Raw genomic sequence first — 12,124 nt, forward strand, 5'->3', positions numbered from 1 at the left:
CTGAAGTTTTTAGCGGCATGGACTTGCTTCAAAGCTTAAATCTTTCAAGAAATCATTTAGAAGGTGAAATCCCTACAAGCTTGTCACAGCTTAAAAATCTTAGTTCCTTAGATCTTTCTCAGAATAACTTGAAGGGAACTATTCCTGAGGGCTTTGCCAATCTTTCCAACCTGATGCAGTTCAACTTTTCTTTCAATCAACTTGAAGGTACTGTACCTTTGACTGGAATATTTGCCCATATGAATGCATCTAGTATGATTGGAAACCAAGCTCTTTGTGGAACGAAATTCCTAAAACCGTGCAGAGACAATGATCATTCTCTATCCAAGAAAGCCATAGTTATCATTGCTTCACTTGGATCTCTTGCTATCCTTCTACTTGTAGTGCTTCTGATTTTATTCTTCAAGCGAGGCACCAAATTTGGCAAATCTATAAAGAGAAAGGATACTGAGAATCATGAACCAGATTACGATGCAGCATTGGCTCTTAAAAGATTCAGTCCAAAGGAGTTAGAAAATGCCACCGGTTGTTTCAGCTCGGACTACATCATTGGTGCTAGCAGTTTGAGCACCGTTTACAAGGGCCAATTCGAAGACGGTCAGATTGTAGCCATAAAAAGATTGAATTTGCACCAGTTCTCTGCAAATACTGACAAGATCTTCAAGAGAGAAGCCGGAACCTTGAGTCAGCTGAGACATAGGAATTTGGTTAAGATACTTGGATATGCCTGGGAAAGTGGGAAAACAAAGGCTTTAGTTCTAGAGTACATGGAGAATGGGAATTTGGATAGCATCATACATGACAAAGAGGGAGATCAGTCTAGGTGGACATTATCCGAAAGACTCGGGGTTTTCGTTTCTATTGCCAGTGGATTGGATTACTTGCACTCTGGTTATGATTTTCCCATTGTTCACTGTGATCTAAAGCCTTCTAACATCCTTTTAGATAGAGATTGGGAAGCTCATGTCAGCGATTTTGGGACGGCTCGAATACTTGGTCTTCATCTGCAGGATGGTAGTGCCCTTTCCACATCAACAGCTTTGCAAGGCACAATTGGCTATTTTGCACCAGGTATAAGCCTTTTATAATCTTTTACGGTCAATGCATTATTTATGTGTGATATGTTTTTATCATATTTATGTTCATAGATGAGTTGCAATCTAAATGAATAATTTAGTTCTTTTCAAATTTGTATAGTTAGTATATTTTCTGCACATTAGACTGTTCTAATTAGCAAAAATAGCACTAAAAGTTCAAGAGTTGAATGCGTTTTATTTCGTTCCTAAGTTTTGTGACCTAAAGATTTTCTTATATTTTTCACTGTCTGAACAATATTTTTCTGTCATTTCCAGAAACTGCCTACCTAAGGAAAGTAACAACTAAAGTGGATGTGTTCAGCTTCGGTATCATAGTGATGGAATTTCTAACAAAAATAAGACCAACAGGGCTCGCAGAAGAGGTCGGCTTGCCAACCAGTTTGCGCGATATAGTGGCGCAAGCCCTTGCAAATGGAATGGATCAAGCTATCAACATTGTGGACCCTGAGTTGATCACAAAAGACAATCCAGAAGTGTTGGAAGAGCTCTTTAAGCTATCATTGTGCTGCACTCTACCTGATCCTGAACGTCGACCAAATATGAATGAAGTTTTATCTGCACTTGTGAAGCTTAAGACAGCAAAATAGTATTACTGTCTTTTTAAATGATAAACAACATTGATATTAATTAATTATTGGTGCTGGTTTTTCAAAAGAAGAGAAAATCATTGCTTTCCAATTGTTTCATCACTAGTTTCTTTAACAATGACAAAGCCTTCTGGTTTCCATGTTAGTCTACCAGTTATGATGAAATGTTTGTATGCAACAAATTAGCAGAAGACTTTGAGTCTGCAATATCATGTGGAACTTTTGTAATATGATTAGTATTGCTTCACAACCATGTATTAATACTCCCAACTTTTTAAGTCTGCATTGACTATCTCTTGTTGCATAATCTATATTTTTCACTCCCTCTCTCCATTCGTCAATTAAATGCAGATATATCTATATATACATTTGAGTTTGCTCTGTCGTATAGTTAGAGAAAGATGTCAGTTTGGAATTAAAACTGACATCAGAAACAACTTATATATAAGCACTTAATTAAGTTGTTATCCAAATACACTTTATCCTTTTAGAATGAATAGATCTCAACTCAATGAATAGTCATCACAGTAACCAAAGTTCCAATTCCAGAATTATATAAAATGGACAGATTACAAATTGATTGCATTTGCATACAAAAAGAAGCTACAAAGAAGAATATCATAAAATAATGCTTCAATTACTAGGAGGATCATTATGAAGAAATTCTTGAATAGTTGAAGGGAACACCAAGCCTCCAAAACCAGAATCAGCACTCTCAGAAACAAAAACAGCTTTCCCTAAAAGCAAGTGTGCCAATCTCAAAGGCTCTTTCTTCTCCACACGAATAACACCATCACCATCACCATTTAGAAAATGCTGAATCCACCCATTTAACCTCAACACCTCCTTTTTACACTTTGGCCCTTCTACACCAACAATCTTTGAATAAAACCCACCTTCACAGTGACAAGAATCACAATCTTCATCACCCTCAAAATCAAAACCATCCCTTTGTTCCTCTGACATTCCTAAAAGCTTCATTAACCACTCAATTTCATCAACATCTTGAGCTTCATTTGAAGGAGTAGTTTGAGCAGGATATTGTTGATGGGTGAGTGAGAACCCTTGAGAAATTGAGACGAATTGTTGAGGTGGTTCACTGCTTTCTTGGGTGGGACATGTTTGGCTGCAAATTTGTTGGAGGAACAAGGGTGAACCCAAACTTGATGAAAAATTGCTGCTTTCTTCTACTTGTGATGATTCCGTTGTTTTTGTTGATGTGCTCTCTAATTTTAACCTTTTTTCAACCTGAGTACCAAATTAATCCATTCGTTAAAACATTGACAAGAATAACATTTCATGATGTTAAAATTGAAATTGTGATTTCTTCATACCTGTTTTAACGACGAGAAGAATTTGGAATGTGAAGAAGACATTGATAATGGTCCGAGTTTTGTTTTTCCTTTGGTTGTTATGTATCATAAATATATAGTAGTGTACTGCATTAGAATATATTAGAGTATTATGGTATTTATTTATTTACTTATTTATTTATTTATTACATCCACTACTTTTGAGTGTTCTTAGTTGAAGTTATTTCAATTTTAGCGTTTTGAATTGTATTATTATATATTGATTTGAATGAATTATTTAAATGAGTGGTTGGCATATAGATTAAGTGATTGGAAAAACAAATTGATAGATGAATAATGTAAAAAACAAGTGATTAACATTAAGTTGCATAGACATATGATAGATAATTCACAATCTAAGGGGAAGTACATTACAAGAACGTAAACTTCACCAAAAACACATAATGAAACCGAATTAAGGTCACTTTCCGGGAACAAAGTTGGTGGCATAGGCCCATGCATTGTTGTTGACAGGGTCAGAAAGATGGTCAGCAAGGTTCTCCAAAGGACCCTTTCCAGTGACAATAGCTTGAACAAAGAATCCAAACATAGAGAACATGGCTAATCTACCGTTCTTAAGTTCTTTGACCTTCAATTCTGCAAAAGCTTCAGGGTCGTCAGCTAAGCCCAATGGGTCAAAGCTACCACCAGGGTAGAGTGGGTCAGTGACCTCACCAAGAGGCCCACCAGCAATACGGTAACCTTCAACAGCACCCATCAAAACAACTTGGGTAGCCCATATAGCAAGGATACTTTGAGCATGGACCAAACTTGGGTTACCCAAGTAGTCAAGTCCACCCTCACTAAAGATTTGTGATCCAGCCTTGAACCATACAGCTTCACCGAATTTAACACCATTTCGGGACAAAAGCTCTGGGAACACACATCCCAATGCTCCCAACATAGCCCACCTGCTGTGGATTACCTCCAGTTCACGGTTTTTCGCAAATGTCTCTGGGTCAGCAGAAAGCCCAGCAGTGTCCCAACCATAGTCACCTGGGAACTCTCCAGTCAAGTACGACGGGGGCTCACCAGAGAATGGCCCTAAGTACTTCACACGGTCTGGACCGTACCATGGGCTACCCGATGAAGCTACTTTCTTTGTCGTAGCAGACTTCCTCATGGTGAACCTTGAGGCTCCCAATTCTTGGCTTGATGGGCTCAGCTTCACTGGCTTGCCAGCTAAGGTTGGTGAAGAGAGAGCCATGGATGAAGCGGCCATATTTGCAATAATAAAGAAAATACTTTCTTATTGTTATGCTTTTGTAAACTATGAATGGTGAGTTTCCATGTTAACATGGATGTGTATTTATATTGTAGATTAAGTTCTTGTGCTCTTATCTTATGTTATCTAAAGGTAAAATCTGATTGGAGGTTTGAGATTTTTGTTGCTACACTTGTCACCTTTCTAATCCACATATGGGTTAGATTCTTCATATGATTTGCAACCAATGTTGGTGTTACATGTGTACCTGTGGGATTCCCGTAGATATAAATTAACATTTTATTATTAATTCATAAAATTGGCTTAATTTTTGAGGCTATGCTTTCACTGACTCAGATCTGTAAGATAAATTTTTGGGTCCACATCTTGTGCACTCAGAACCACAAAATTTGAAAACACTGATTTGTGACTGTAGTGGATAATTTCTATTTCAAGAATTATTAGAGCAACGTGTAGTAAGGAATACAGGATAAAGGCAGACAAATTGTGAAAACAAACAACCAAGTCAGGGTTGATGATGTTACACATACAAGGGTCAATTTTTATTCATGAAGAAACTATTGTTAATTGTAACACACTGAGTTGGATCTTACTCTTACATGGCTGGTATTATTTAGGCCATTGTTTTCATTTTTCAACAACAAAAATTAAACAGTTCACAACCTCATGATTTATTATTAAGTTATCATGCAAGAGGTACTTAAGGATAGTTTTCACTCATTGTGCCGATTTATATGTGTTTATCTTAAATTAGTTGTCAATTAAAGATCAATAAATAGTATATTAAGTATACATACGATCACATGCATTTTGACAAAAAAATAATCAGTAAGCAGTGTGCTTTGAATTCTTAACTATCTTATATATGTTAAAAATGTTGAAGGGTTCAGACTTGAGACAACAAAAACTGTAAAACAGATAATTGCAAGAATAAATAGAAAAGGTTTATTATATCTCCACGTCATTTTTTGACTTAACTCTCTGATTTTTTTTTTAAAAAACTTTAATAATTCGGAATTCTATCAAACGACCAATTAAGCACTTATATCTCCACATCATTTTATGTAGCACAAGGGCGTCTAAGGATATTCCTCCATAGGTTTACATGTGCATAGAGGAAGTGAGGCAAGTTAATGGTCCCTGCTTTTTGTCGTACAAGATATTTTTACCAAGTTTAATTCCCATTTTAATGTTCATGACTTATCCAAAATATATGATGGCAATTTCTTATTGGATGAAGTATGTGTTTATGATATCTCTTTAGATTGCATGATCTGTTAGTATGTATGAGGACCAATTATATCAAGGTGTCTCAACATGCTTAGACAAATGAGATTGTTTGTCTTGCCTATTAGGAAATATTTGAATATATTATGATGTGAATGTGTGACAAATAAAAAGGATATTGAAGAACATGGCTTGAAATTAAATGTGATTACTCATGTTCAATTAATTTGATGTATAAAATCATTTTGTTCAATCTGTTATAAGTCTACCTATGAAAACATGAAACATAAGCTCCAAACTGTGTTATCAAGAGACAAAACTTGTAATGGTTAACTAATTTAGTGGTGGAGTTTGGATGAACTGTTTGAGGGAGCCATATACATAAGGAGATATAAATTATGACACTAGAACTAACAACTATTAACATTTAATTCACATCACATGTATTCTTTAAATTATACGATTCATAATTTCGTACTTTTTATGGTGCAATTATCTTAGAAGATAAGAAAACTTATTCCACTTTTTGACATTTTGAGATTATTCATAATTTTAGAGATATCAACTAAATTGTAAATAGACTACCTAATTTTAGACTCTATTTAAGACTCCTTTCTAAAAAAATTATTTTAATTTCTATTTTTATCTCTAATATAATAGATTCTCAATTTGTAACATTTTGGTAGGGATTTTGATACAGTGTCTTCTAATGAGGCTTACCATTCACCAACAAATAGCATGTATATACCTATTTAGTATAATAGAATTTTGAGTGTGCCATGACACCTCTAAGAAGAAAAATCATGTCACAAAAAAGACCCGTCTCTTGAAAACCATGATTGGAGATTGCTTTGAATATGTCCAAGGTAGTTTTTTTGGGTGTAATCAACATGTACTAGCTAGTGAAATGTTTACCATAATAATACAACTTTGGTCATTTAAAGGAGCATTATATAAAATTGGCAAAATTCATCATTTCTCTTCAAAGGGCCACAAATACACATTCTTGTGATAAATTTTTTAATAGATAAGTTTAACATAATTGAATCAAGAATATCTAAATTAAAGAGTTTATACTAAATATCTTGGATGAAATCCTTCTAAAAGATTTTAACATCTTCACGTATTATCAGAATTTATATAAGAATTTTATGAATAAATTGTCCGCAAATTGCATATAAAATCTTGAGACATAATTTCGTGGTGTCTTTCTGATTTGCGAAGAAGATTATGTAAACAATTTTTCAAATATAAACATGATTTTCCAACTAATAACTTTAAATAATGTCGATTCTTGAATATAAATAATTAAAAATTAACTATTACATTATTAAAAAAACACTATTATAAGATGAATAAATTTTTTATAGTATTTAATTTTATGTATAAAGCAGGTATAACGATAAGTTTTTTTCATAAACAAATTTCGAGGACTAAAATTTTAAATTAAAAAATCTAATCATTAGTTGAAATAGTTAAAATAATTAAAAAAAAATAACACATGCAACTTCTTAATTTTTGTTAGTGTTATTTATAGTATAATATTTAACATTTTTCATCATTTACGTAGAACCACAATTTCGTAGAGCTAAATTCAAACTTATTATATTTGTTTAAACCAGAGATAAACTAGAAGATACTTTATTGATACAATTTGATGATTTTTTTAATTCATTTTTGTCAGTATTATTTTACTTTTTATATTAACAATTACAAAGTCGTTTATAGTTTAGAATAAAAAGAAAAGATGGGATCGATTGAGAAACGTAAACACATTTTAACCGTTAAAACTTAAAACCCTAAACACAACTCACGTTCAGATCAGAAACACTCAACTCAAACTGACCGGATAAAAACCAAAGGCTCGCCGGAAAACGCCGGAGGATTTGGCCGCTGCCCACCAGCAACAGCGATCAAATTCATTCTACAGGTTTTCCTTCTTTTTATTTTTTACGAATTTTCCTTCCCCTCTCCTCTACCTAGCGCGAAGATGCGATTCCATCGCGATAGCCGTCGCTTCAAAAGGAAACGCACCGGTGATTGAGCTGTGTCGCCGCCAAGCTCTATACGGGCATGCGGAACATTCGATTTTCAGTTACCTTTTGCGGATGCTCTCGTGCGGCATTGTTAGTAACACTTAACTAGGGTTTAGTAGAATTATTTTATTTGATTAATTTGGATATTATACCATGCGTTTCAAATCGATCAATCTTTCTGCTGCAGCAGCAGAAAAGTCCTGATACTTTGGGAAGGGATAGGAGTGGGGGTGCACTGATTAATAGGATTTTGGAAGAATGTGCATTGTCGTTTTTTTTTCTCTTTACTGTAAACAAATTCATTCAATAGCTTGAACAAAGATAGGTACAAAGAGATTGCAAAGATTTGTATCGACGTCCCGTCCACAAATTAAAACTAAAACAAATAGCAAAGTCAAGAATGTGCATTGTTGGATATCGAGGGTGAACAGTTTAATTAAGCACATATTTATTAAATATATTTATCATATAAGAGTTTATGTAGTATAAGCTAATTTTAAAATTGAAGGATAAATGTGGGTATACTTTGTACTCCTTCCATCCCATATTGTATGATGTTTAAGGTTGTAGCACACTCCTTAACTTCTATAGTACCGACACTTCTGATCAAAGGCGCGTGTCCCAATGTCCGACATGTGTCGGTGTTTGATTGATTACATTCAATTCATTAATTTTCTCAAATTATTATTAGAGTCAATGTGTCACTATTTGTGCTTCATAGTCTTTAAGTAAAGTAATTAATAGTGTATATTTTATAAAAAGTGTTGTGCAATGTACAAATGCACTTTATATCTCCTATTAAATAGGTATTTTATCATTTATTGATCAAAAAGCACAATAAAAATGAATATGGGGTAATAGTGGAAAAATTGTTTAATGTTTCATTGGATATGTAAAATGACTATCAAATTTAGACAATTTGGTTTTGTTTAAACGTCTTACAATATGGGATAAGTATTGATTACTTCACAAAAATAATTGCACAATGAAGTGCTACTAGAGCTGAGCACACTTCTGGTTCTTTTTTTTGGAGGTTTTTAATCATTGCAGCTGTTGGTCACTGCTACAGGCTCTGTCATCACTTATTCCTGCTTAAGATACTTTGTTTCTCTCTCTAATTTCATATATCATTTGAATTTCATTGGGAACTTGTGAATTTGTTATATGGTTGATATGCTATGTTATTTTCACTAGCATTGGGAACTTGATCAAATCTTATAGTATTTCTTTTCATCTTGCTTTCATTCTTTTAACTGAAGTTAGTTGATTCTTTTAAAAGCAAAGCTATTAATCATTTTTTGGTAACATTTATAAGTTTTTTCATCTATTTTATTTTTCTGTACCCGTCACAGGTTTTTGGAGAAATTACCAATTCATCTACCATGGCTAATAATCCATCACAGCTTCTCCCATCAGGTTTTTTTTTCACTGTCTCTCACCAACCATTTTTTTGGGTAATCCAATATAGCTTTGAACTCTGTTTAAGATAACATATCATTTGTACTGAAAATATGCAGAGTTGATTGACCGCTGTATAGGTTCAAAAATATGGGTGATAATGAAAGGTGACAAGGAGCTTGTTGGTACTCTTAGAGGCTTTGATGTTTATGTTAACATGGTCCTTGAAGATGTCACTGAATAGTAAGACCTGCTCTACCATATTTTATGCTCTTATCCATTAAATAAACTTTCTGATGCTCCTTTTTTAATATTTATATTGTGCATATTTGACTGTTTTTCTGTAAAATATGTGGTTGTTGGGTAAGAAGATAGAATAGGACCAGCTTTACATGTTTTATGGGATGCAATTGTTCCGTGCGTGGACTCAATGGCCCCCTCCCACCCCCACTCAACTTTTTGAAATACAGTAGAATCGTTACTAAAAGCCACCATAATCCTTGACTTCACTTGATTGTTATTAGCGCTGATTCATCTGGAATCAATACAAATAATAGGAGTCTTCCATATGAGAAAGCCTCTCATATTCCCCAACCCTGTAACTTGAATGACTTATCCTCAGTGAATGCAGGAAAAAATACCTTCACAACTGGAAGACTAGCTAACATCCTGTAACCTCCAGTTAGCTCCCTAGTCCCTACTACAACTTTCAGCTAGTTAAAACTTAAAAGGACATGCCCTAAAGTAACAACATGCAGGTCTTAGATAATGTAACCATCTATCTTTTGAGGCTTTGAGGTCTATAGGAGCTCCCTATGCATGCTAAAGGAGCCTTCAATATCTTTCTTGGAGCTATATAACCAAGAGGTCTCTCTCTAAGTAATGCCATACAGAGTCTTCTGTGATCCATGATGATCATCTTTTGAACTTGTCAGGACATGTGTTATTATGTCTGGGTTAAGTGTTTAGGTTCAGTTTGTTATGCAAATATAGTACACCAACAACTATGTTTTTTTTTCATTGGGTGTTGTTCGATACACAGACGTAGACAATGTCATAATACCTTTATCATGTATTAAGTTCATAGATCATAGATAGATTATTTATATCTAATACTCCAAAGCACCAATGTCCCCCTGCCCCTGTACAAGTGTGCCGGCAAATAGTGGTTTCATACATCATTGCATTTATGTTGCTGTGGAGCATCTTTCTCCATGGGTTATTTCTTTTTGGGATTTGAGGAGTCTGAAGTATCAACTGTAGATTTATAATAATTTGATTTGGTTTTTTGTTTTTATAATCATACAACAGTGAGATCACTGCTGAGGGGAGAAGGATAACTAAGCTTGATCAGATTTTACTCAATGGAAACAACATTGCCATTGTAAGTGTCAAATTTTCAATTGTTTTCTATTTATCTAAATTCCATGGATTATTTATAAATCATTTGACTTAGCAACTGTAGAAAATGTTGACAGTAATCTCACATGTTTTTTAGTTTTTCCAGTGTCATAGTGATACTTACAATATGTGGTGTTCAATGCAGTTGGTCCCTGGTGGTTCACCTGATCCAGAATGAATAATGGTACTTGGTTACACCTCTATTTTGAACCCTTAGTCGATGCACAAGGCACATGATTCCTATATTTGAAAGAGGATTCTGAGGCAAGCTAGGTTTTTTTCTTCCGTAAGCTTGTTTTAAGGATACATGATTGTAGTAGCTATAAGACCTTAATCATCATGTTGAATTGTGGATTGTCCCGTGTAACAAGCAATGGTATTGATTACAGTTAACTCTGCACCTCTATATTCCCGTTTCTCTTCCATTACTATCAAAGTTCACCCGTGTCTACTATGAGCTGATTGTCAGCTAATGCTTAATTGGACTCCTTTCCCAATTGAATGTGGTACCTGTTATATATTTGCTAAGATTAGTGAAAGTTATTTGCATTGTAGTTATTAAAGGTCATCTTGCACTAATGATAAAAGGCTTCTCTTGTATTGTCAACGACCTGGGCTAAATTCTGATTGATGTCCCTGTTATATTTATATAACATTAAACCGGCTTAATTATGAAGGATTGAATCAGTTCAAACAGTTGTGACTGCTTTGCCAGTTTTATGATAATTGATTTTAAAAGTTTTGATTATCCAAGCATTGTTGTTTTCAACTTTCGCTTGAATGTTTTTACCAATGTTTCTTCATAGGAAAATTTGAGTGTTCAGACTTCTGTTTGTGGACTTCGTGTTGGTGTAGTTAGTTGGTCAGTGTTAGTTAATAAATGATAACTGATTATAGTTTGTTAGTGGTTCAATAAGCTGTATAGAGCACTATCCCTTTCCCACTCATTTATATATTTGATCAACATTAAATCTCATAAGTTTTTCTCTCTCTCGCAAGCTTTGATGCTACATTCCTTCTTTTCCCTTTTCTCTAATTCCCTTCAGACTTCATACAAATTACAAAATGAAGTGGACATATATGATTACATTAATTTTAGATCTTGACACGATGACGATGGATTTCATTTCAAAACCAGTGTAGGTTTTGAATATTTAATTAGCTTCATATTTTTTAATATGCTACAAATTTCAGAATATTATTCCATAACATATTAAAAGTGAAAATTTATCAATACCATTAGGTCAGCTGTGCTAAATAATTTAAAAAGATGATTGAAAAATTTAAACTATTAACCTCGAATTGTAGAAGAAAATATTGTGTTATCATCCTAATAGTAGTGATCATATTCAAATTGAAAAAAAATCACGTCAACCAAAAGTGCAATATTTTTTATGACAAATTGGGACCTTTATTCAAAATTTTAACCTCAATTGATTTATAAAACTTGACAATCTATTGGATTATTATTAGAGCTGTCAAAAAAGCCCCCAACTACTAGACCTCTTTATTTTTTTCTTATTAAACTCTTAATATTAGGCCTTTTATAAAAATAATTTTTTTTAAATCTTGGTCCATTATTTCATGGGACTTAAGAGAGGAGGCTCAAGGGGCTTATAGGCCCCCAATATTTTGATAATATTGAGATCTTTTCTTGAAAAAAATTTTAAATTTATTTTTTTTGAAAAAAATTAAAAAATATTATTTTTCTCAAAAATTGAGAAAAATAAATAAATCGATTTTTTTTCTTCAATAAAAAAAATCAAAATTTTTTTATCCATGAAAAAATTAAAAAGAAAAT

At 33.5% G+C, this 12,124-nt stretch overlaps 4 protein-coding genes across 4 annotated transcripts in view; 2 read left to right on the top strand and 2 right to left on the bottom strand.

Moving 5' to 3' along the window:
- The window catches only part of LOC101495688 (uncharacterized), a 4,190-nt gene extending 2,179 nt beyond the window's left edge, over positions 1-2,011 (top strand). The window contains 2 exon segments of the mRNA XM_073370056.1: positions 1-1,071; positions 1,353-2,011. The exon segment at positions 1-1,071 is cut by the window's left edge and continues 11 nt beyond it. Of these exon segments, the coding sequence (XP_073226157.1) occupies positions 1-1,071; positions 1,353-1,684 (1,403 nt within the window). The 3' untranslated portion in view covers positions 1,685-2,011.
- A 201-nt stretch (positions 2,012-2,212) lies between these two features.
- Positions 2,213-3,185, bottom strand: LOC105852274 (uncharacterized). Its single transcript, XM_012716965.3, has 2 exons — positions 3,019-3,185; positions 2,213-2,932 (listed from the first exon to the last, which is right to left on the bottom strand). The coding sequence occupies exons 1-2, from the start codon at positions 3,058-3,060 to the stop codon at positions 2,318-2,320; spliced, it is 657 nt and encodes a 218-aa protein (XP_012572419.1). The 5' UTR covers positions 3,061-3,185; the 3' UTR covers positions 2,213-2,317.
- An 80-nt stretch (positions 3,186-3,265) lies between these two features.
- Positions 3,266-4,317, bottom strand: LOC101496011 (chlorophyll a/b binding protein). The gene has a single exon (NM_001279182.2). The coding sequence runs from the start codon at positions 4,256-4,258 to the stop codon at positions 3,458-3,460; it is 801 nt and encodes a 266-aa protein (NP_001266111.1). The 5' UTR covers positions 4,259-4,317; the 3' UTR covers positions 3,266-3,457.
- Positions 4,318-7,225: 2,908 nt separating this feature from the next.
- Positions 7,226-10,729, top strand: LOC101496347 (sm-like protein LSM5). The gene is made up of 5 exons (XM_004504646.4): positions 7,226-7,418; positions 8,877-8,940; positions 9,042-9,165; positions 10,234-10,306; positions 10,469-10,729. The coding sequence occupies exons 2-5, from the start codon at positions 8,907-8,909 to the stop codon at positions 10,499-10,501; spliced, it is 264 nt and encodes an 87-aa protein (XP_004504703.1). The 5' UTR covers positions 7,226-7,418; positions 8,877-8,906; the 3' UTR covers positions 10,502-10,729.
- Positions 10,730-12,124: the final 1,395 nt, after the last annotated feature.

Source organism: Cicer arietinum, chromosome 6 (genome assembly GCF_000331145.2).
Source record: "Cicer arietinum cultivar CDC Frontier isolate Library 1 chromosome 6, Cicar.CDCFrontier_v2.0, whole genome shotgun sequence".
Taxonomy (NCBI): Eukaryota; Viridiplantae; Streptophyta; class Magnoliopsida; order Fabales; family Fabaceae; genus Cicer; species Cicer arietinum.

What these genes read in the sequence shown, in the direction of transcription:
- LOC105852274 (XM_012716965.3), bottom strand. Translation starts at nt 3,060, where the DNA reads ATGTCTTCTTCACATTCCAAATTCTTCTCGTCGTTAAAACAG. An exon ending in TCTTCTCGTCGTTAAAACAG is followed by an intron (nt 2,933 to 3,018) that starts GTATGAAGAAAT and finishes TTTGGTACTCAG; the next exon opens with GTTGAAAAAAGGTTAAAATT.
- LOC101496011 (NM_001279182.2), bottom strand. Translation starts at nt 4,258, where the DNA reads ATGGCCGCTTCATCCATGGCTCTCTCTTCACCAACCTTAGCTGGCAAG.
- LOC101496347 (XM_004504646.4), top strand. Translation starts at nt 8,907, where the DNA reads ATGGCTAATAATCCATCACAGCTTCTCCCATCAG. An exon ending in ATCACAGCTTCTCCCATCAG is followed by an intron (nt 8,941 to 9,041) that starts GTTTTTTTTTCA and finishes GAAAATATGCAG; the next exon opens with AGTTGATTGACCGCTGTATA. An exon ending in CTTGAAGATGTCACTGAATA is followed by an intron (nt 9,166 to 10,233) that starts GTAAGACCTGCT and finishes ATCATACAACAG; the next exon opens with TGAGATCACTGCTGAGGGGA.